The sequence below is a fragment of the Aureococcus anophagefferens genome, assembly GCF_000186865.1.
Source record: "Aureococcus anophagefferens unplaced genomic scaffold AURANscaffold_15, whole genome shotgun sequence".
Classification (NCBI taxonomy): domain Eukaryota; class Pelagophyceae; order Pelagomonadales; family Pelagomonadaceae; genus Aureococcus; species Aureococcus anophagefferens.
Window position 1 is genome coordinate 692,810 of NW_008705575.1, and position 23,032 is coordinate 715,841.

General features: G+C 69.0%; 7 protein-coding genes across 7 annotated transcripts; 3 read left to right on the plus strand and 4 right to left on the minus strand.

Annotated features, from left to right (window-relative positions):
• Positions 1–602: 602 nt before the first annotated feature.
• On the minus strand, positions 603–2,402 carry AURANDRAFT_29132 (hypothetical protein; the record flags this gene model as incomplete). The annotated part of the gene is made up of 3 exons (XM_009040519.1): positions 603–1,079; positions 1,747–1,800; positions 1,989–2,402. Coding segments are annotated over 3 exons (945 nt in total), but the record flags the coding sequence as incomplete, so codon positions are not given.
• A 3,491-nt stretch (positions 2,403–5,893) lies between these two features.
• On the minus strand, positions 5,894–7,717 carry AURANDRAFT_71983 (hypothetical protein; the record flags this gene model as incomplete). Its single annotated transcript, XM_009040518.1, has 3 exons — positions 5,894–6,346; positions 6,524–6,817; positions 7,196–7,717. The coding sequence occupies 3 exons, from the start codon at positions 7,715–7,717 to the stop codon at positions 5,894–5,896; spliced, it is 1,269 nt and encodes a 422-aa protein (XP_009038766.1).
• A 267-nt stretch (positions 7,718–7,984) lies between these two features.
• Positions 7,985–8,170, plus strand: AURANDRAFT_17721 (hypothetical protein; the record flags this gene model as incomplete). Its single annotated transcript, XM_009040466.1, has 1 exon — positions 7,985–8,170. A coding segment is annotated over one exon (186 nt), but the record flags the coding sequence as incomplete, so codon positions are not given.
• Positions 8,171–8,782: 612 nt separating this feature from the next.
• On the minus strand, positions 8,783–11,335 carry AURANDRAFT_28918 (hypothetical protein; the record flags this gene model as incomplete). The annotated part of the gene is made up of 3 exons (XM_009040517.1): positions 8,783–9,004; positions 9,071–11,101; positions 11,213–11,335. Coding segments are annotated over 3 exons (2,376 nt in total), but the record flags the coding sequence as incomplete, so codon positions are not given.
• Positions 11,336–11,901: 566 nt separating this feature from the next.
• On the minus strand, positions 11,902–13,140 carry AURANDRAFT_28954 (hypothetical protein; the record flags this gene model as incomplete). The annotated part of the gene is made up of 1 exon (XM_009040516.1): positions 11,902–13,140. The coding sequence occupies one exon, from the start codon at positions 13,138–13,140 to the stop codon at positions 11,902–11,904; it is 1,239 nt and encodes a 412-aa protein (XP_009038764.1).
• A 1,495-nt stretch (positions 13,141–14,635) lies between these two features.
• On the plus strand, positions 14,636–15,843 carry AURANDRAFT_65571 (hypothetical protein; the record flags this gene model as incomplete). Its single annotated transcript, XM_009040467.1, has 2 exons — positions 14,636–15,349; positions 15,478–15,843. 2 exons carry the CDS (start codon positions 14,636–14,638, stop codon positions 15,841–15,843), a joined length of 1,080 nt encoding a protein of 359 aa, XP_009038715.1.
• Positions 15,844–17,204: 1,361 nt separating this feature from the next.
• On the plus strand, positions 17,205–17,543 carry AURANDRAFT_16773 (hypothetical protein; the record flags this gene model as incomplete). Its single annotated transcript, XM_009040468.1, has 1 exon — positions 17,205–17,543. A coding segment is annotated over one exon (339 nt), but the record flags the coding sequence as incomplete, so codon positions are not given.
• Positions 17,544–23,032: the final 5,489 nt, after the last annotated feature.

Below are 23,032 nucleotides of genomic sequence, written 5' to 3' on the forward strand. Positions count from 1 at the left end.
CAAAGGCTCCGGGAGACGAGGCACAGGCACGAGGCGAGGAGCGGCGAGCAAAAGAGCGCGAGCGTGAAACGGTCGACGGCGCCGCGTTTTATGGTGTCCTCGTGGTGGATGCGTCGTGGGGGTGGTCCATCGTGTAGTTTAGGAGGCACACCTTTTTGGGCTCGACCGTCCTCGAAGTCGAGCGGTCGGCCCGGTGGGTGCGACCGTGCTTCTTCTCGAAGAGTAGCCACACGCGACGCGGCGCGGTCGGGCAGCGCCGCCCTCGTGGCGACGAGGTGAAGTCGGAACAGGCGCTCGCGGCGCTCGCGGCGTGAAGACGCCGTCGAGCGCCAAAGGCAAAATTCACAATCGCTCAAAAACCGCATCCTAAGCCCCCCTCTACCTCCTCTAGAACATCGCGTTCATGTCGTTCTCCATGCCCGCCTCGGCGGCTCATTCCTTGCGCCAGGCAGGCTTCGCGTTCAAGAACGCCAGGCACCAGACCGCGAAGGTCGGCGCGGAAAGGAACGCGGCGGCGACGTCGCGAAGGCCAAGCACGACTCGCCCGCGCGCAAGCGCAGCATCTCGGGCTCGGGCGACGACGCGGCGTAAAGATTGTTAGGCTATACTTGCGCGTCGAGGCGCGCGAGCTCGTTTGTAGCTTTCTGGTAGCCCTTGGCAGCGGCGCGCTCGAACCAGTATCGGGCTTTGCCGAGGTCGACTTCCGTGCCTCCTCCGTCCCTGTAAGAAATGCCAAGGCAAGTCTCTCCAGAGGTTAGACCTTGATTCGCCGCGAGCACGAAGTACCGGAACGCCTCTTCAAATCTGTTCTCAGAATGAAGTAAAATCCCTAAATTGTTTTGCGCGGTCGCGACGCCGCGATCTGCGGCCGCGCGATACAGCCGCTCCGCCTTCTTCTTGTCCAGCTTGACGCCACTTCCAGTCATGTACAATGCCGCAAGGTGTGCCATCGCAGCCACGTCCCCGAGCTCCACGGCGCGCCGGTAAATCTTCGCGGCTTTCTTATCGGATTTCACGAGGCCGAAGTCACCGCGGCAGTACGCATTTCCCAAAAACGAAACCGCTTCCGGCACCTCGTTCTCCACATGGCGACGAAGACGCGCGAGGTCTTCTGCATCGGTTGTGCGCGGTAATCGACAGAGGGGACACGCGTTTCCGATCTTGTCCTCGCACGATTGGCAGACCTTTCGGCAGCAACAGACGCGAAGCACGCCCGGAGTATTCACTTCCCACTCCTCGAGGCAGATCGGGCACCGCGAGCCGTACCGCGCCGACGTCGGCTCGGGCTCCGGATTCGCCTCGCGCCGCACGCGGGCCGCCTCGTGTTCCGCCGCGATGCGCGCGCGGATTACGTCGGCGTCCGACCGAGGCGCGGGGCCGTAGACCGGGAGCGACGGCGGGGGCGTCGGCGCTTCCGCCCGCGCCGCCTCCGCCGCGCGCTCGTCCCGGATCTTCTTGCACGCCTTCCGGTGGCCTCGGTCGCGCCAATCGATGCGTTGACAATCCGTCGAACAGTAGGCCGTCGTGCCGCAACCGGCGCAAGGCCGGGCATCCTTCTTCCCGCAAATCGTGCATATGTTGAGCGCCAGCTTCGTACGGGTTTTTCGCGCCTCGTACTCTCGCTTCTTCTTCATCAATTCCGGGTCCATGATCTCTGACCGCGCGCGTCCTCTTCGCTCTCTGCGACGTCTCCTCTAGCTCGATCGGCGCAAAATCGCTCAAAATCTTACCTCAGGGCTAGCCCACCTCAAGAGGCGTCTCTAGATAGAGCATCGCGTTCATGTCGTTCTCCATGCCCGCCTCGGCGGCGTCGTCCTCCTTGTGCCAGGCGGGCTTCGCGTTCAAGAACGCCAGAATCCAGACCGCGAAGGTCGGCGCAGATAGGAACGCCGCGACGACGACGCCAAGGCCAAGCACGACTCGCCCGCGCGCAAGCGCAGCATCTCGGGCTCGGGCGACGACGCGGCGTGAAGATCGTTAGGCTATACTCGCGCGTCGAGGCGCGCGAGGTTCCTTGTCGCTGACTCGTGGCCCTTGGCAGCGGCGCGCTCGAACCAGTATCGGGCTTTGCCGAGGTCGACTTCCGTGCCTTTTCCGTCCATGAAACAGCAGCCAAGGTTATTCTCTCCAGGGTTAAAGCCTTGATCAGCCGAGAGCGCGTAGTACCGGAACGCCTCTTCAAATTTTTCCTCAGACTCAAGCAGACTCCCTAAACAAACCTGCCCGACCGCGTCGCCCCGATCTGCGGCCATGCGATACAGCCTCTCCGCCTTCTTCTTGTCCAGCTTGACGCCCAACCCCTTCTCGTACAATATCCCAAGGCAATTCATCGCGTCCACGTTCCCGAGCTCCACGGCGCGCCGGTAAATCTTCGCGGCTTTCTTATCAGATTTCACGAGGCCGAAGTCACCGCGGCAGTACGCATTTCCCAAAAACGTAATCGCTTCCGGCACCTCGTTCTCCACATGGCGACGAAGACGCGCGAGATCTTCCGCATCGTCTTCTGGGCACGGTATGCGACAGAGGGGACACGCGCCGGCGCCGATCTTGTTATCGCACGATCGGCAGACCTTTCGGCAGCAACAGACGCGAAGCACGCCCGGAACATTCACGTCCCACTCCTCGAGACAGATCGGGCAACGCGGGCCGTACCGCGCAGACAGCGGCTCCCGCTCCGGGTTCGCCTCGCGCCGCGCCCGCGCCGCCTCGTGCTCCGCCGCGATGCGCGCGCGGACCTCGTCGGCGTGCGACCGCGGCGCGGGGCCGTAGACGACCTCCTCCGGCGGCGACGGCGGCGCCTCGGCCCGCGCCGCCTCCGCCGCCCGCTCCGCACGGATCTTTTTGCACGCCTTCCGGTGGCCGCGGTCGCGCCAGTCGATGCGTTGGCAGTCCGTCGAACAGTAGGTCGTCGTGCCGCACCCTTTGCAGGGCCGGGCATCCTTCTTCCCGCAAATCGTGCATATGTTGAGCGCCAGCTTCGTACGGGTTTTTCGCGCCTCGTACTCTCGCTTCTTCTTGATCAATTCCGGGTCCATGATCTCTGACCGCGCGTCCTCTTCGCTTGAGCTCATAGATCGTCTCTCCTCGCTCGCGGGTCGAACAAGGCGCTCGCTGTTTTGCCTTGTCCACAAGTGTGGATATTTTTTGCAGACGCGGAGCCGCGCTCAACCTCTAAGGCGAGCCGTTCTAAAGTCGCGCAACACATCGCCGGCATCGTCGATGGCCCGGCGTTGCGTGCTGCTCCTCGTCGCCCTCGGCGGCGCGTTCGCTCGCAAGGAGATCGACCTGAACAAGCTCGACAAGGAGTACCGCGCCGACGACGACGACGCCGCCTGGGAGACGGCGGCCCAGAAGCGTCGCCGCGAGGCGGCGAAAGCGGCGGCCCCCGGCGCCGGCTTCCCCGGAACGGGCGCGCCGGGCGAGACGATCTCGAACGACGTCATGCAGGAGATGATCGCGCGGGCCAAGGCGAACGGCAAGTTCACGCAGGGCGGCACGGGCGGGCTCGGCGCGGCGGCGCCGCCGACGGACGACGACGACGACGGCGACGATGCCGCGAAGCTCCCGTTCGACGCGGAACCCGACGGCGTTTGGAAGGACGCCGACAACTCGATGAAGCTGATGTCCGCGTTCCTCCGGGACGGTCAGTGCGACGACGTCGCCTGCTGCGCCGAGGCCACGCGGCTGTTCGTGGCGCTCCTGCGCACGGGCGGCGTGACCCAGCTCATGCCCAAGTGCATGGCGCCGAACGAGCTCCTGCTCGTGCTCCAGGGGTCGTCCGCCGCGGCGTCTTCTTTTTTTCAGGCGGACCGCATCACCGATCGTCCACGTAGGTCGCAGATCTCGCAGATGGGCCAGATCACCGACTTCTTCCTCGAGCGGCCCGAGATCGGCTTCGTGCAGCACGGCGGCACGCGCCACTACCCGAACGGCACGACGGGCCCCATTCCGCCGCCGACGCCCCGGCCCGCGCCGCCCAAGAAGAAGAAGCGCCGGAAGAAGAAGAAGGCCGCCGACGAGGCGCCGGACCTCTAGGCGGGGAGGCGGGAAGGAGTACTTAGTAATATGTGTCAAAACCAGAGCGCACGCGCGTCCACAAGAGGAGCGTCCTCTAGAGCTTACGCAGGTGCTCGGCGCAGAACCAGCAGAGGAACGAGGGCCGTTTCCCTCTAAAGCCGCCGCCGGCGGAGGGCCGAGTCGTCTCCGCCGCGCGCTGGAGCGCGTCCGCGACGTCGCGGAGCCCGCGGCCGTCGGCGAGCTCGAGCGGGTTCGTATCGGGCGGCGCCGCGAGGACGAGGTGCGCGACGTCCGCGCCGAAGACCTCGACGAAGGCCTGCCCGGAGGTCCTCGGCGTCGACGGCGTACCAGAGCATGGACCGGCCGCGGCCGTCCGGGTGCGCGCAGAGCGCGGAGCTCCCGAGGATCGCGCTCGTCGACCGGAGCCGCTCGCGAAAGGCGCGCGCGTCGGCCTCGCTCTCCAGCGGCAGCAGCTCGAGCGCGCGCGAGATGAGGTCGTCGCTGCGGAACGAGCGGCCCGTCGTCGATCCGTCCGCGGAGATCGTCACGTCGATCTTCGGCCAGATCGCCCGCTCGCGGCGGCCGCGCGCGGCCTCGCTCCGCGCCCGCGCCAGGTCCGCGGCGCCGTCTTCGTCCTCCGCGATGACTCGGAAGCCCTTGCGCGTCGAGGGCGTTTTATCTTCCGGCGGCGAGGGCTTTGGCTCGGGAAACCACCAGTTCATGTTCATGATCCAGCGCGACGTCATGGGCGCTTAAGCTCTGAGTTAGAGCGTCAGATGAGCTCGTCCGCGATATGTTCTTCGGTCTTTTGCTACGACGCACCGGTTTTGGCCCTCGCCGCGTGTCGGCGCCGCAGGCTAATTTTGCCACTAATCGGCGATCTTGGATAGCTGTATTTGAGAGGAGAGAGACGCGGGACTCGACCGGCTGTGCGCGACCATGAGCGCGGGCGAGAAGCGAAAACGGGACGCGGCGCCCGTCGTCACCGTGAAGCGCCGCGGCAAGGCGTGCTCGTCGCGGTTCTTCGGGGTTCGTTGGCATGATCGAGATGGCAAGTGGCGAGCTATGTACACCGACGAGAAAGGCAAGCTGATCCACATCGCGTACTTCGACGACGAGGAGGCGGCGGCCCGCGCCTACAACGCCAAGATCGCCGATCTCGGCCTGAATCGGAGGACGAACTTGGAGTTATTGGGGGTGCTCGTCGAGAAGCCGGCCAGTTCGTCCGAGTTCCACGGCGTCAACTGGCACATACAAAGGGAAAAGTGGCAGGTCCGAGTGTACCGCTCCAAAAGGTGCGGCCTCGACGGCGGAGATCAGGACCTCGGCCGCTACGATGACGAGCGTTCCGCGGCGCTCGCGGCCGACGCCTTCCGCCGCGTCGCGATGCCGGGCCACGAGCCCCACAAAATCAATTTTCCCACGCTCCCGGAGCTCACGACGCAACGCCTCAAGACGCCGACCGAAGTCATCCTCACCCTCGACTTCAACGGGACGCGCCGGACGATCCGCGGCCGTTTCACCGAGGTCAAATACGACCCGTCGGTGCAGAACCGCTCCGCGTGGTCGTACCGCGTGGAGTTCGAGGGTCACGAGGAGGAAGCCGCGGCCCTTGGACTCGAGACGCGGCCCTGGCCCAGAGTCTGGGACACGCTCGTCGGCGACGACTCGAAGTTCGTGAGCTGCACCTTGGCGCCCGACGAGAAGAAGAAGAAGCGCGCGCGCGCGTAAGCAGTTTTGTCCTCTCGGCAGAGGCCTCTCGATAGATGAGGAAGCCGACGTCTATCTACGATTAGAATTAGACGATGAAGAAGAGCTCCTGAGCGATGGTAACGCGCCTTGAGAACTCGGCCAATCGAAGCAACCACTATCGAATTTAGGCCGGGCACCCGTGCAGGGCCGCGTTGTGCTCGTGGACGGGGGTGCAGCCGCGGAAGAGGAGCTGGCCGTAGTTGCCCTGGTGCGCGGCGATCATGGCCAGGGAGCCGTCGTACTTGACGAGGCGCAGCGCGGGCGCGTCGACCTTCCAGGGCGACCAGGTCGCGCGGCTGCCCATGACGCCCGGCGCGCCGTCGCAGCGCGCGCGCCCCACGCAGCACATGTCGTGCGGCGCGCCCGCGGGCACCTCCGTGACGTTGTCGTAGTCTCCCACGTTGCGGATGCGCCGGAGGTCGTCGCGGCTCCAGCGCGGGAGCCAGAGCTGGTTCGCCTTGACGGCGAGCGCGGGCAGGTCCACGGGGTGCGCGAGGGGCTGCATGCGGTGCGGCGACACGTAGTGGCCCTCGTCGACGACGGCGATGACGCGCCGCGCGTCGCGGACGTGGAGCACCTTGGCAGGATAATGGTGATTCAACGTCGCCTCAACGTGAGTGTTCCGCGCGCGCGCGTTCCAAAAAAGCATCCACGCTTCGAGGACGCTCCGAGGGATGATCGCTCGTCCAAAAATCAGCCGAAACGAGTGGAAAGCGGTCGAGATAGGGAGCCTTTGAGGTTGGGGATTTCGCACCTGGTCCGCCTCGCTGTAGTAGACGTAGTGGAAGGGCGCCCAGGCCTTGGCGCTCTTGAGCTTCTCGCGGACGCGCGCGACGGTCAGCGCGCCGAGGAGCGACCTGCGTCCGGCGGACGGGTTCGCCGCGCGCCGCTCGGCGAGAACGACTCGCGCCGGCGCGCGCGGCTTGAAGAAGCGGCCGCGCTTCTGGCTGTCGAGGTGGCAGTCGCTCAGGAGCACGTCGAAGAAGGGCAGGCCGCTCGACGTCCGCGCGAAGGCCGCGTCCGCCGCGGAGCACGTCGACAGCACGACCTGCGCGGACCCGCTCGACCCGGTTCGTCCCGCGGGGGGTACGCGGCGCGCCGCGCGTGCGGCGTCAGCGCCGCGTGGACGCTCCAGAACGTCGCGTTGAGGACTGCGCGGGGGGTCGATCTTACGGTCAGTCGAACGTCGAGAGCCGCGCCGCGCCCGCGCAGTGGCGGCGCATGGCCGGCGCGGACGAGCCCGTGTTGCAGGAGGCGGATTTCGCGCCGCCTGGGCAGGAAAAGAGTGCGAAATGTCCAACTTTGGAGGCTCCTATCTCGGTCGATTTCCACTCGTTTCGGCTCATTTTTGGACGAGCGATCATCTCTCGGAGCGCTCTCGACGCGTGGACGCTTTCTCCGGCACGCGCGCGCGCGGAACACTCACGTTGAAGCAAACTTGAATCACTCTTTTCCTGCCCTGGGCGCCGCAGTCCGGCGACGTCGCGAAGAAGGGGAAGACGGCGACGGTCGAGAGGCGGTGCGGGCTCGCCGTGCGCGCCCGGGCGCTGCGCCGGCGGAGCCGCTCCGCGCGCGCGCCGAGGTGGTCCAGGAGCTCCGCGTCGAGCGTCTCCTTGGCCTCGCCGCGCGCGTCGCGGAGGCCGATGCGCCGCTCGAGCCAGGAGAGGTGCTCGACGCCGCAGTCGTAGAGGTCCACGGACTGGCGCGGCGTCGCGAGCTCCCGCGGGATCCAGCCGCCCGTCTCCATGTTCGTGTTCTCGGCGATCTTTTTGTCGATGCGGTGGGCCAGCACCGTGTCGCGGTGGGCGAGCCAGGCGGCGCCGTAGGCCTCGCCGCTCGGGTCGACGCAGTCGTACCAGCGCTTCAGCTGGTGCGACTGGAGCGCGTCCTGCTGCTCGTGCCTCGGCGCCGCCGCGACGAGCGCGAGGCAGCCCCAGGCCGCGCGCATCGTCACTTCGGATAACAAAGGCTTCAACTTTGTACATTTACCCCGATCTTCGGGGCAGCCTCCGAGGCCAACGTTCCGATGCTCCGAAGATTGCTCCCGCGGCGGCCGCCGTCGGCCCCCCTCCGGCGCCTCTGCGGCGGGCCGGACCCCGCGCTCGTATCGACGCTGCGCGCGCTGCCCGCGGCGGAGCGCGCGGCGCTCTTCGAGGCCGTCGCCGCCGGGGCCGAGGGCGCGGCGGCGGCGCCGTCGGCGGCGCCGTCGAGCGCGCAGCTGCGCCGGCTCTTCGTCGCGACGGCCATCCCCATGGTGGGCTTCGGGTTCGTGGACAACAGCGTCATGATCGCGAGCGGCGAGTTCCTCGAGGTCCAGCTCGGCGCGCTCTTCGCGGTGTCCACGCTCGCGGCCGCGGGGCTTGGCAACCTCGTGAGCGACGTCGTGGGCCTCGGGGCCGGCGGCGTCATCGAGGCCGGCGCGGCCAAGGCCGGCGTCGAGGCGCCGGCGCTGACGGCGGCGCAGGCCGCGAGCCGCGGCGCCGCGGTCGCGCGGCACTCGGGAAGCGCGCTCGGCATCTCGCTCGGCTGCCTCCTGGGCATGTTCCCGCTGCTCTTCTACGACGAGGACACGGCGCGGCTCCGGACCATCTTCGCGCGCTACGACGCCGACGGCAACGGGTCCCTGGACCGGAGCGAGCTGCGGTCCGCCTTCGCGGACGCGAAGACGTTCCCGAGCGACGCGGACCTCGACGGCCTCCTCCGGCGCTACGACGTCGACGGCGACGGCTGCATCGGCTACGACGAGTTCGAGAAGATGGTCAAGGACATCGAGGACAAGTGCCGCTGCGACGCGCGGCTCGACGCGCGGTCCGTCATGGCCCAGGTCGCGACCGCGGAGCGCGCGGACGACGGCGGCCCGTAAGGGGACGGCGGGCGTTTTTTTTTTTTTTGAACGATAGAGCTTGGGGGGGGGGGGCGCCCGGGGCGGCGCGTCGGCGCCCGGGGGCGCTCTTGGTGCTTGGGGGACAGCGGCGCCGCGGCCTCGGCGAGGCCGCGGCGCGCGGGCGCGGGCCTAGACGATGCCCTCGGAGGCGAGGATGCTCATGGCGACGTAGAGGAACCAGAGCATGACGAAGAGCGTCGCGTGTCGGTTCGCCATGGTCCGGTCGCCGCCGAGCTCCGCGCCGTAGGCCTTCCTCCGGTACGCGAGGACGCCGAGGCACGTGCAGGCGCAGAAGACGAAGACGCCGACGCTCAGGCCCAGGTTGCCCGCGGGCACGATGAAGGCCACGTCCTCCGTGAAGCCGATGTTCCGCGAGCCGTCCGGGCCCTTGGTGCCGCGCTTCTTGACGCCGTCGACCTTGCCGCCGTACTTGATGCGCCACTGCTTCTCCGCGGAGCCCCCGGCGAAGCCGCCGGACCAGTAGATGGCGGCGATGGACCAGGGCAGGCCGAGGCCGAGGAAGACGTTCACGCTGTTGGAGCCCGTGACGTTGCCGACGGCCGCGTCCGCGGAGTCGTCGTTGATCGTCGCGGCCTTGGACGCGAACGCGTCCGGGAGCGACGTGCCCAGAGCGACGAAGGTGATGGCCGTCACCGTGTCCTTGAGCCCGAGGCAGCAGCCCATGAGCGCGGCGAGGTCGCCGATGAAGGCCGTGACGATGCCGATGAACGTCAGCGCGACGTAGAAGCAGACCCAGCCGCCGCCGTAGGACGTCGGCGGCACGAAGGCGAAGGCGACCTTCCAGGGCAGCGTGATGATGTGCATGACCCAGTCGCCGGCGGACGCCTTGAAGTCGTCGTCCGCGTCGCCGCCGCCGACCTTGAGCGCGTCCGAAAACTGCTGGCCCCACGTCGAGCCGACGTTGTAGGACGCGTCGTTGGATTCCAAATACTTCTGGACGTTGTCGATCATGTCCTTGGTCTCCGTGTCCGCGACGATGACGACCTTCAATTCCGTGTGCTTGCCGAACTTGGCGCGCTCGACGGCGCACTTGAAGTTCTTGAGCACGATCGTGAACTCGGACTCGCCCTCGTAGCGGTTCGTGTTGATGACGGGGATCTCGATGAACTTCTCGACCTCCGTGTTCTCGAAGACGAAGGTGCCCTCGCGCTCGAAGCCCACGGTGCCCCCGAAGTCCTTGCCGCAACACGCGGTACCGTCGACGAGCTCGTAGTCGCACTGGACCTGGCCCGCGCTTCCGTTGTAGCGGCCGACCTTGACGCGCGCCTTGCCGCAGGTCTCGGCCATGGTCAGCACGGGCCCGCCCTCGGCGCCCTCCTTGGGCGGCTCGAAGCTCAGCTCGCCGGGCTCGTCGTCGTCGATGATCGTGACCTCGCACGTCGACGCGTCGCCGAAGGCCCCCGGCGCGTAGGCCTTGCCGCCGTGGGCCACCTCGAGCAAGTCCACGTAGAAGACCTCGTCGTCCTCCGTCTCGTTGTCGTCGAAGACCTTGATGACGATGGTCTTGAAGTTCTCCTTGTCCGCGAACGTCAATTCGCCGGAGCACGTCTCGTAGTCGCCCGTCCCGCCGACCTCGGAGCCCTTGGCCGTGCCGTCGCGCGTCGCCCACTTGATGGTCATGGGCCCCTCGGCGGGGCTGCGCATGACGTGGAGCGTGACGGCCTTGTCGCTCTCGAGGAGCGCGTACTTCGTGTTGATCTTGCCGTTGACGTCGGAGAAGAAGGCGACGACGTCCTCGGGCCGGTGCTTGGGGCCGGCGGCCCCCTCGAGGTACTTGGCGAGCACCTTGGGGTCCGGGCCGTCGGCCTTGATGACCTTCTGGCCCGTCGCGGCGCGGACCGCGTTCATCCGGAGCACCGCGCGGCTCGGCTTCGCCTTCTGGCCCATCGCGAGCTTCTTCACGAGGTCGTGGCGCTCGCTCTCCTCCAACGTCGGGTCCTGGAGCTTCTTGAGCAGGTCGCTGAACTCGTAGGGCCGGAAGGGCGTACTGCCGACCTGGATGACGTGCGCGCTCGACACGGGCGAGATCTTCGCCGTGTCGAAGTAGCCCCGGTCCGCCGCGTAGGCGAGGGCCACGAGGATGGGGAAGAAGAGGAAGGTGAAGATGGCCTCCCAGATCTCCACGACGTCCGGCGACGTGACCATGAGGATGAAGAGGAGCCAGACGTACGCGAAGACGGAGAAGAACGCCGTGACCGTGTAGACGGACATGTCCTCGATCTTGCGCGTCTCCGTGCCGGGCAGCGACACCATGCAGATGGCGATGATGCAGAACATGTTGAAGGCCGCGGACCCGACGATCGTCGACGGGCCCAGGTCCCCCGTGAAGAACGAGTTCGTCAATATCTCGATGACGCTCAGCAGGATCTCCGGCGCCGACGAGCCCAGGGCCATGAGCGTCAGGTTCGCGACCGTGGCGTTCCAGACCTGGGGGCGCGAACGGTCGAGGGGCGCGACGGTCGGGGCGCGTCCCGCGCGCGCGCGCGCGCGCCGCGGGCGCCGCGGCCGGGGACGCGGGCGCCGCGCCTTGTAGGACACGTCCGTGCCCGGGACCTTCTTCTCCTTGGACGTGATGGTCTCGATGGCGGCCATGAAGACGTCGGCGATGATGGACACGCCGAGGAAGAACCAGAGGAGGCCCAGGAGGTAGAGCACGGCGCGGCCGTAGCGCGAGTTCGACCCCTCGTCCCACGTGCGCTGCTCCTTGTTGCCGAAGAGGGGCAGGAACAGGCCGCTCTGGCCCTGCGACGCGGCGGACGCGCGAGTGACGATGCCTGGCGCGCGGATACCCGGCGCGCGGCCCCGGCGGGGGCAGCCCGGCGGCAGGGAGGTCCGTCGGGCTGCCGGCGCGCGGGCGATCGGCGCGGCGACGCACCTTGTGACAGATGCTGTCCCGCGCGGCCGCGACGAGGACGGGCGCAGCGATGGCCAGCAGCCCGCGCGCGAGCCGGTTGTCCCGGCGCGGCGCCATGGGACGACGCAGTGCGCAAACAACGCTAGCGCGTCGCTGTCCGCTGATGAGAGTAGATCGAGATAGAGAATAGTGAGTTCAACACCTGTAGGTTCAGATATCTTTTGTGCGCGTTAACCCGCGCGCTCGACAAACCCGCGCCCGGGGGGCATTCCGGCGCGGCGCGGCCGGACGCGCTCGCCGGCGCCTCGGGGACCATCTCAGGAGCCCGAAACGCGCCGCGCCCCGCCGAGTCGGGCGCGTTACGCGACGCGGCCTAGCCCGTGGACCGCTTCTTCTTGCCCTCCTTCGTGCGCGTCTTGCGCTTCTCGGCGATCATCCTGTTGTAGTCCTGGACGCGCTGGGAGTAGTTCTTGTCGAGCTTCTGCTGGTGGTTCGTCTGGCCGATGATCTGGAAGACGTCCTCGTCCTGGAGCACGTGGGAGAGGCCGACGCGCTGGGGGCTGTGCTTCGTCGACGTGCCCCAGACCTCGGCGTAGTTGAAGACGACGAGCAGCTCCTTGGAGATGCGCGCCGTCGCGGCCTCGACCGTGATGCCGTGGCGCTGCGACGAGAGCACGACCGGCTCGTCGAGGTCCGGGGGGCAGCCGCGGCGCTTGCAGAAGACGCGCACGAGGCCCATGGCGTCCCACATGCGCGCCAGCAGGTAGTCGAGGTTCAGCTTGAGGTGCACGGACATGACGATCGTGTCCGGCTGCCGCGCGAGCTTCTCGACGTCCTCGAGCGGGATCATGTCGATCTTGTTGTAGACGTAGAGGCACCGCACGTACTTGCGGTTCCCGTTGATGACGTCGATGAGCTCGTCCGTGCCGTAGTCGCCGCGGAACAGGACCTCGCAGTTGTGGAGCCGGAACTCGTGCAGGATCGAGTTCACCGTCTTCGCCGGGTCGTCGCCGAGCTTCGTCAGCGGCACCGTCGCGTTGAACTTGACGCCGCCCGTCGCCTTCTTCACGAGCGCGATGTTCGGCGGCGTCTTGTTCAGCCGCAGCCCCACGGTCTCGAGCTCCCGCTCCAGGATGCCCTTGTGGTCGTCGACGCCCTCCTTGCCCGCGTCCAGGACGATCAAGACGAGGTCCGACGTCCGCGCGACCGCGATGACCTCCTTGCCCCGGCCCTTGCCGTGGGCCGCGCCCTCGATGATGCCCGGCAGATCCAGCAGCTGGATCTTCGTGTCGTTGTAGAGGATGTTGCCGGGGATGCACGTGAGCGTCGTGAACTCGTAGCCCGCGGCCTCGCTCTGCGTGCTCGTCAGCGTGGACAGCAGGCTCGACTTGCCGACGGAGGGGAAGCCGATGAGCGCCACGCGGCCGTCGCCCGACTTCTTGACGTCGAAGCCGTCGCCGCCGCCGCCGGACGACGACTGCTCCTCCAGCAGGGAGCTGCGCAGCTTGCTGAGCTTCGCCTTGATGATGCCGAGGTGGCCCTCCGTCGCCTTGTTCTTCTGCGTCCGCGCGTACTCCGCCTCCAACTCCTTGATCTTGTCGACGATGCCCATGGTCGCGGCGGCGTCTGCGCCAGAGGCGGAGGCCGGCGAGGACTTGGCACCAAGTGGTGGGACGAGCTAAAAACTCAAGCTTTGGGGCCCTGAAGCCCGATTGCAGTTAAGTTGAAGTGTGTGTGATAGGAAGAAAATCGAAACAGAGCCCGCCGTCGGTCGACCTCGCTGCTGCGACGGGCGTCGTCGCGCGGGCTGTGTTTTCCCGTGCCCTCGCGCCGCGGCGATCCGGCCGCGAACTTCGGTTCGTTGCCGCAGCGCGCATGCCACCGTCGAGCTCCCAGGGCTCGCTCGGCCCCGGGGCGCTGCGCGCTGAGAGCGGATCTCTTATGTGACAACGAAGGGGAGGGGGTAGCGGGCCGAGGGTGCGGGCCGGGGCTCGCGCGCCGGAGGCGGCGGCCACGCGCGGCTCGCGCGACTCGGGTGCTGCTCCGCGGCGGGCCCGCCGCTCGACCTTGGGGCGGCGGCGCCGCGCGCGCGGGTCTAGTTGACGACGGACTTGCAGACCGCCGGGAGGAGGCCGAGCGTGCCGAAGGAGTCGGAGAGGTGCTTCGCGAGGCGGCCGCACTCGCCGTGCGTGATCTCGCCGCCCGTGACGTGCTCCTCGGGGTGCTGCTGGATCGTGCCCTCGGGCCACTCGACGGCGTGCGCGTTCTTCGTGGAGCGGCGCGCGATGAAGCCGAAGATGGCACTGCCGTGGTAGGGCACGGGCGCCTCGCCCTCGGCGGCGTTCGTGCAGCTGTGGGGCACGGCGTCGAGGTTGCCGTGGGTCGACGTCGACGAGAGGAGCACCTAGGGAGGGTGGGGTTGCTTTCCTTCGCCGCGGACGAACGCGCACGCGGTCGAGTGGCCCGAGGGCACGATCCAGCGGCGCCCCGAGGAGCGCGTATCTTTCTTTCGCCGCGGACCGGCGTTCCTCTCCACCCCGCCCCCATAGACGAAAACCGGGCTGTGTGTCCAGTCGGACGCGGGCGCCGGACCCTGTTGATCATCTGGCACTCGCCCTTGGTGACCATGCCGACGACGATGGGGTTGTCGTCGACGGTGATCTTGCCAGCGCTCTCGAGCTGGTTCTGCGTGTTGCGGCGCGTGAGCTTCGACGTGTTGAACATGGTCGACCTGCGCGCGCGCGAGCGTCGTCAGAGGGCCTGCCGATGCGCTGGGTCGCGGGGGGCGCTGGCGCGCGCGGGCAAGAAAGCGGTCCAAGCACTTGTGTTCTCGCTTCCTTCGGCTGTGCGGCTGTGGAGGCCCTCTGCTCTGGATCGGCACAGCAGGCGCCAGCGGCACCGTCGACGGTAAACAGCAGCGAAGGTCGATGCCAAACCTCGGCTGCCCCATCATCGTTGGCGCCGGCAGCGCTCCCGATCGGCATGGGCAGCGTCGCGCGGCTCGAAGCGCCATCCGGAGCGAGGTGATCCAAGATGACGAGCCACGCGCCTCTGCGGAGATAACGATTTTTGCGGGCGACGTCTCCTACCCCGGTTGACGCGCCGCCATGGTGCTGCTCGAGAGCGAGAAGAAGGTGCGGCGGCGCTGCTGGTGCGGCAGCAAGATCCAGACGGCGACGCTCCCCGACGGCAACACGACGACGGACTTCCAGAACTGGCGCGTGTCCTTCGGCGCGGCGAAGCCCAAGCGGAAGCGCACGAAGGTCGTCATGGGCCTGACGAAGGAGGCCATCGAGGCGGACCGCACGGGCGGCTACCTCCACGAGCGGCTCCTGGAGGTCGTCGCGCCGCAGAATTTCTTCGGGGCCGACTACTACTTCATCGAGTACCGCATGCCCGAGGCGCCCTTCACGGTCCGCGTCGCCATCGACCGCGTCGACCAGGTCGTCCGCGCGTACAAGGAGTTTGCGACGATCCCGACGAAGATCCAGCGGCGGCTCATCCTCAAGGTCATCCCGCGGGACCCCGACCCGGACACGCCCGTCTTCGACCACCGGCCGGCGAAGACGGTGAAGACTCAGCTCAAGACGCGCGCGGCGATGACGCGCTACCTCGTCGACCTCTACACGCGCGACGAGTTCTCGCTCAAGCAGCTCGGCGAGTGCATGACGCACAAGATGCCCGACCTGCGGGGCGTCGTCCACGACCAGGTCCCGGCCCACGAGAAGGAGGAGCACGACTACCTCATCGCGGCCAACAGGGCAGCAAAAGAGAGCGAAATTCCCAACTTCAAAGGCTCATATCTCGGCCGTTTTCCACTCGTTTCGGCTGATTTTTGGACGAGCGATCATCTCTCGGAACGGTCTCGAAGCGTGGATGGTTTTTCTGGAACGCGCGCGCGCGGAACACTCACGTTGAAGCGACGTTGAATCACCCTTGTCCTGCCCAGGCGGCCAAGGACAAGAACAAGCGGCTCACGCTCGAGCAGCGCTACATGAGCGACGAGATCGACCTCCTCGCCTACGGCGACCTGAGGGACCCCGAGCGCAAGGAGAAGCGGCTCCACGACATGGCCGTCTACCCGCTGCCGGAGCGCATGTACACGTGCGTCGTCTGCGCGAAGCCCGAGTCCGCCGTGATCAAGTGCATGGAGTGCAACAACCGCACGTGCCGCGACTGCATGTACGCCAAGTTCATCAACTGCCCGGACGACCGCGCCTTCGTCCTCCTCCACCACATCTACTGCCTCAAGCTCGGCGAGCCCATCCTCCACCAGTCCAAGCACAAGCGCGCGCCGAAGAAGGCCGAGCACTAGGAACGGGCCGGCCTACCATATCCCGCCGGCGGGATATGGTAAACGCCGCTTCAACGTGGGCTTCAACCTCAAACCTTGCACTGTTAGGCCTCCGAGTCACGGGTCCACGGCGACGGCCTTGGCGACCGGCGGCGCGCCCGCGGGCTCCGGCTGGTCCGCGACGACGACGGTCGCCGCCGCGAGGGGCTCCGGCGCCACGCGCATCTCGAGGCCCGCCTCGGCGTCGACGTAGGCCGTCGCGACGGGCGGCGCGAGGTAGTAGGGCACGAGGACGTACACGGGCGCGCCCGCCGGCGGCGGCGCCGGCGGCGGGCCGCGGCGCAGCTGCGCCATGAACGCGATGATCCGCGCCGTCGTCACGTTCGCGAACGCGCAGACGCCTGCGCCGCGCGGCGAAATCTCTCTTGAGGAAAAAAAGGGTCGCCGCGGGGACGCGGGCGCGCGCAGGGGCAGAAGTAGCACTGCCAGGCGAAGAACGAGGCCGTCGTGAGCAGATTGGGGACGCAGAGGCAGCCCGCGCAGGCGCAGCAGGCCCAGCCGCAGACCCCGAAGAGCGCGCGCGGCACCGCGACGCCCGTGCGGCAGCCCCGCGACTGGCCGCAGCAGCCCGGGTAGAACGCGAAGAGCAGGAACGCGACGAGGTGGAGGCCCGCGCCCGCGAGGCCGACCTGGATCTTGCGCTTCGACTGGCCGAAGACGACGAAGAGCGCCGTGCCCGCGACCAGGTACGCCAGCGCGGCGCGGCCCTGCCGCCCGCCGAGGGCCCGGCACAACGCGGCGTCGCACGGCGACGCGATCCCGTCGTCGCGGATGGGGCCGTCGCAGCCCGCGGCCCGGACGAAGGCGCCGGCGCCGAGGAGCCCCGCCGCGCAGATCGCCGCGTTGACGCCCCAGTAGACGGGGCGGCGGCGGTGCGCGCGGTACCAGCGGTCGTCGTCGTAGTAGACGGTGGTGTTCGAGGGCGTGAACGGCGACGTCGGCGCGGCCGTCGGCGCCGGGCTGCTCCCGGTCGCGCAAAGGCAGCCGCCCCAGGCGACGAGCCACGCCAGCAAATGCATCCGGGCGGGGTCGTTGTCAGGACGCGGGGCTGCGGGCCATGCTCTTGCAAGAGCGGAATGCCGCAGCGCGGTAAACAACACTTCACGGAGACCTTCACGATTAGGACGGCTCCTCGCGGTTCAAGGCCTTGAAGTCGGAGGCCGCGCCGACGCTCGTCGCCGTCGCGCACCGAGCCACCCGCAACGAACGCCATGCTGCGCCGCCTCGTCGCGTTCGTCGCGCTGGCCGCGCTGCCGCGCGGCGCGCCCCTGTCCCTGCGGGAGGTCGCCGGCGCCCCGCTGCGCCTCGTGGGCCTCGGCGGGCGCGAGGAGCCCTACCTCGTCGAGTTCTACGGCATCATGTGCGAGCAGTGCGACGAGATGCTCGGCCCCATGCGGCGCCTCGAGAAGAAGCTGGGCACGAAGATCCTCAAGTACGAGGTCTGGAACGACCCCGCGGCCTACAAGCTCATGCAGTTCCTCGACAAGACGCCCGCGGGCCGGAGCCAGTGCGGCGGGCTGCCCTTCTTCTACAACCGGAAGACGGGCGCCGTCGTCTGCGGCGCGACGACGGAGGCGAACCTCGAGGACTGGGCCGCGGGCCGCAAGCACGCCGTCGTGCTCACGCCGCCGCCGTCGCCCGACCAGATCAAGGTCCAGGGCCGCGTCACGGGCGCCAAGGCCCGCCAGCAGCGCGTCGCCAACGAGAAGAAGCGCAAGGCCGTCGAGGACATGCGCGACCGCCAGCTCGAACCCGGCGCCGCCGCGGGCCTCGGGAGCAAGCTCCCGGCGAACCCGCGGCTGCCCAAGGGCCTCAAGCCCCTCGGCGGCGACCCGGCGGCGGACGCGGCGCCGTGACCGCGCGAGCGCGCCTAAGCCGGGAGCCGCGTCTCTTACGGGTCGGGGGGCGGGGTTCGGGGGCGGGGGGTCGGCCGCCGCGCGGCGCCGCCGGCGGGCCTAGCGGCGCTTCCGGCAGTAGCACGTCGCGAGCTCGAGCTTCTTGACGAGGAGGCCCGCGGCGGAGCAGTAGGCCTTGCACGCCTTGCGCGCCGTGCGGCCCGTGACCGTCTCGTCGGAGGCGAAGGTCTCGCCGTCGATGGTGCACAGCTGGGGCGCGACGTAGAAGGGCTCGTCGCCGGCGGCGGCGTGGCCGACCGTCGGGCCGAGCGCGCACTGGCCCTGCGCGGCGTTGGCGACCATGGCGACGGCGAGCCCGCCGAGCGTCGTCGCGGCGGACCAAAGGCCGACGGCGGAGAGGAGCAGGCCCGTCATGTCGCCGCCGCCGTCGTCGTCGTCCTCGTCTTCTTCGTGGTACCAGCAGCCCTCGCCGTTGTTCTCGCAGTTCGAGATGTAATTTTCGCACGAGTACCCGTTGTCCCAATGACAGCGAGAATCGGACACGCACGCGTCGTAGTCGTACTGGTACATCGCATCGCACTTCGGCTCGCAGCCGTAGTAGCTCGCGGCGTTGTGGCCGTACCAGCCGGCCGTGCACTCGTAATTCCAATCGCAGGTCTCGCCCGTGTCCCAGCCGCAAGTCTCCCCACAGTGCTGCCACGCTTGGTAGTAAAGGCACGAGTCGTCACTCGCGCACGAGTCGTAGTCGCTATGCTTCGCCTCACACTTCATCTCGCAGGAATCCCCGTTCCACGCACAGTGATCGCTGCACTCCCATTGGCCCTTCGTCCAACACACATCCCGGCATTCGGACCAGGCGGAGGCCCATTGGCACGCGCCGTCCGCGGCGCACTCGTCTTCGCCGCTCAACACGCGGCAGCCCGTCTCGCAGACGCCGTCCTCGTAGTCCCAGGAGCAGTAGTCATCCCTACACTGCCATTCCTCGAATTGGGAGCACGCCGTTTGGCAGCTGTGCCAGGAGTCGATCCACTGGCACAGCGAGCCGTCCGCGTCGCACTCGTCTTCGCTCAAGGTGCCACATCCCGCCTCGCAGACGCCGTCCTCGTAGCTCCAGGAGCAGTAGTCATCCCTGCACTCCCATTCCTCCTCGAATAGGGAGCACGCCGTTTGGCAGCTGTCCCAGGAGTCGATGAACTCGCACATGGGCTCCGCGTCGCACGCGTCTTCGCTCAAGCTGCTGCAGCTCGTCTCGCAGACGCCGTCCTCGTAGGACCACGAGCAGTAGCTGCCGTCGCACGCCCAGTCCTCCGTGTATTCGGAGCACGCGTTTTCGCAGTTGTCCCATTTGTCGACCCACTCGCACGCATCGTCCGCGTCGCACCTCCCCTGGAACGCCCCGTGCTTCGCTTCGCAGCTTTCCGGTTCCTCGTAGTCGTAGCCGTCCGGCACGGTCGCGCAGCAGGCGTAGGAGCAGGAAGACATCGTGGGATAGGCCGGCACGGGATAGTAGCCCTCGACGCACGTCGCGGGCTCGTCCCAGTCCATCGACGCGCAGCAGTCGTTCCCGGAGCTCGTACCTACCCGCGCGCGACGACGACATTTTGCGGGGCCTCGAAGTCGCCACGGGACGCAGGTGTATACATATGTCGGAGAAGCAGTCGCGGTGGTCGTCGTCGACGTCGTAGCTCCCGTCTTCGAACCAGCACCCGTCGTCGTCGCTGTACTCGCAGCTCGTCTCGCAGACGCCGTCGTCGTAGTCCCAGGAACACTGGTCATGGCAATTCTCCTCCTCGCGCCCCTCACAAGTCTCCTTACACTCATGCCAGTCTTGCACCCACACGCACCCGTCGTCCTCGCCTGTGTGGAAATCAACCACTTGTTTGGGAAGTCCCGACCAAACTTACGCCCACATTGAAGTCGGGTTGAAGATTTGATTTCTACACGGGTGCTCGCCGCACTCGTCCTCGTCGCCGTACTTGGCCTCGCAGCCCGCCTCGCAGACGCCGTCCTCGTAGCGAAGCGGCGCTCGATCATTGTACTGTATAAGGCTGCCTTGTACAACAACGCGCCAACATTGTCAACAAAAGGGGCATGCCGGCAACATCGGCGCCGCCTCTTCCGCAGGATGGCTCCAGCGCAGCTTCGGCCAGCGCTGCTCTCCTGCCTGCTCTCCGGCGCTGCGGCGCTCTCCTCGTCGATCGCCGCGCCGCGCGCCGCCGCCTCCTGGCGGAGCGCGGACTGGTCGTCGTGCTTCCGGTCGGCGACGGAGTGCCGCGACCGGGTGGACCTCGACGTGCTGCGCGGCGCCGTGCCGCCCGCGCTCGAGGGCACGGTCTACAAGGTCGGCCCCGGCCGCTTCGAGGCCGGGGACGAGCCCTTCGCGCACTGGCTCGACGGCGACGGCTTCGCGTTCGCCGTCGAGTTCAGCGGCGGCGCGGCGTCGTTCGTCGCGCGCTTCGTCGAGACCGCGGGCTTCGCCGACGAGGCGCGCGCCGGGGCCGTCGTCTGGCGCACGACCTTCGGCACGAACCGGCGCGGCGGCCCGCTGGCGAACGCCTTCGACCTGCGCCTCAAGAACCCCGCGAACACGGCGATGCTGCCGCTGCCGGGCCGCGGCGTCGTCCTCGCGCTCTGGGAGGCGGGCCCGCCCCACGCGCTCGACGCGCGCACGCTCGAGACGCTCGGCCCGGACGACCTCGGCGGCGCGCTCGCCGTCGGCCCGCCCGGCGCGCTGCCGCTCGCCGCGCCGGCCGCGGTGCCCCTCGCGACGGGCGACGCGCTGAGCGCGCACGCCAAGACCTGCGCGGCGACGGGGCGCACGGTCTGCTGGTCCTGGCGGAACGCGGCCGTCGGCGACGACCTCGCCGTGCGCATCCTCGAGCTCGACGCCGGCGGCGCCGTCGCGGAGCGCCGCGCGGCGTCGACGCTCGAGGGCGCCGCGTTCGCGCCGCACGATTTCGCCGTGACGCGCGACGCGTGCTCCTGGGTCACGTGCCCGACGAAAGTCGAGCCGCTCCCCTACATCCTGGGCCTCCGGGGCCCCGCGCAGACCGCGTTCTTCGACGGAGCGAAGATCGCCGCGGGCGAGGGCGCGACGGTGCACCGCGTCGGCCGGCGCGGCGGCGGGCCCGCGGAGCGGGTCCCCTGCGCGGGCGCGTACCACGCCGTCCACGTCGCCGCGGCCTGGGACCGGACGGTCCTCGCGTGCTGCTGGCCGCCGGCGGCCGTCGCGTCCATGGCCGAGCGGCGCGCCGACGTGCTCGGGGACTGGGGGCAGCTGCTCGCCGGCGACTTCTCGAGCGTCGCGGTGACGCAGCTCGTCCGCTTCGACCTCGACCGCCGCGTCGGCGGCCGCGTCGCGCCCGAGGTGCTCTGCGGCGGCGCGCACTTGGACCACGCGAAGCAGCACCCGCGCTACGTCGGCCTCGAGGCGCGCTACGTCTTCGCGTCCGCGGGCGACGGCGTCGCCCGCGGCGACGCGGCGGACCCGGCCTACGCGGCGCCCCAGCCGCCCCAGGCCTTCGTGCGCGTCGACGTGGCCGGCGCCGGCGCCGTCGCCGACGCGTGGCGCTGCGGCCCGCGGCGCTTCGTCGACGACGCGGTCCTCGTGGACGTCGGCGACGGCGAGCTCGACGTCTTCGTCGTCGCGCCCGTCTTCGACGCGGCGACGAAGACGTCGACGATCGTCGTCCTCGACGGCGGCGACCTCGCGGCCGGCCCCGTCTGCGAGCTCGCGCTCCCCGGCGACATGTTCATCCCCTGGGGCCTCCACGGCGCCTGGGCGCCCAGGCGTAAGCGACGGTGAGTCGTCCGACGGTGCGCCCAGACTGCCGGGGCCGCGCGCGCGAGCGAGTCTCCGAGTCCGGGGCCGTCACGGTCGGCCGCGCGCGCGCGCGCGCGAGCCCACACGACGGCGGCGGCGTTACCCCAGGAACCCCCCGGGCAGGGCGAGGCAGCCCGCGTCGCAGAGGCCGACGTCGAGGACCTGGTCCGGGTCGTCGTAGGCGAAGGCCTGGTACTCGAGGCGCTTCGCGAGCTCGTCGTCGCGGCCGTCGACGGCCGTGTCGTAGATCTGGTCGATCTCGAGGCGGCGGTAGGCGGCGCGCTCGCTGACGGCGTGGGCCATGTCCGCCTCGTCGTCGTAGGTCTCGTGCCACGACTCGTCGTCGCTCTCGGCGCGCGCGACGTCGAGGTCGACCGCGCGCGCGGCCTTGGCGTCGCCGTCGAAGCCGAAGGCGAAGAGGTCGTAGGCGAAGCGCGCGTAGGGCGCGCCGGAGTCGTCGAGCATGGACCCGAAGACGACGCGGCACCCCGGCAGGAGCCGAGTCGCGGACTCGGCGTCGAGCGTCGCGCCGTCGACGTAGACGCGCGCGAGGGACCCGTCGGAGCGCCGCAGGGCGCGCGCGTAGACGGCGTCGCCGTCGGCGCGCCGCACGCACCGGATCTTCGCGTGCTTCCGGCTCACGAAGGACAGCTTGCCCGCGGCCTTGCGCTCGTGGTCGACGAGGCGCACGTCGGCCCGCGAGTCGCGGCCCAGGAGCACCGTGGACCCGCTGACGAGCTCGATCTCCCTGGGCTGCAGCCCGCAGACGCTCCGCAGCACGAAGGCCACGCGCCGCGCCGGCGGGCCGGCCTCGCTCGCGGCGTCGTCGTCGTCGCGGCGCGCCGGCTGCGGTGCCGGGTGCGGCTCCTCCGGCGGCGGCGCGGTCGCGGGCGCGTCCTTCGCCATCGCTTCGGGCGCGTCCTCGTCGTGGTCCTCCTCGCCGAAGGATCCCGACCGCGCCTTCGTCGTCATGGATCTACCAAAAGTAGTTGGCCATCGGCTGCCCGGGGCTTTCGCGCCGACGGTGCCGTTTTGGGTGCCGATGGGCTGCCTCTAGGCAGCGCCCCATGGACGCGCTCGCGTCGCGCGCGCTCCCGACGGGCCGCTGCGTGGCCCTCGCCACGCGCTGCAGCGGCTGCGCGCACCGCGAGGGCACGCGGCGCTGCTCGCGCTGCGGCGTGGCGACGTACTGCGACCGGCGCTGCCAGGCGCGCCACTGGCCGGACCACCGGCGCACCTGCGACCCGGCGCGGCGGCGGCGCCAGCCGCCGAACTACTACGACCTGCGCCAGCGGCGGCCGGCGCCGCCGGACGCGGCGGCGGCGGCGTGCCCGCCCTGCCCGCCCGCGGCGGTGCTCGAGACCGAGTGACCGCGCGGCGCGGAGCGCTCCGGCGGCGCCCACCGGTGGTTTTCGTCGCGGGCGGCGTCCGCTGGGGCCGCCGCCGACGGCGTGTGCGTCTCCGGCCTTTC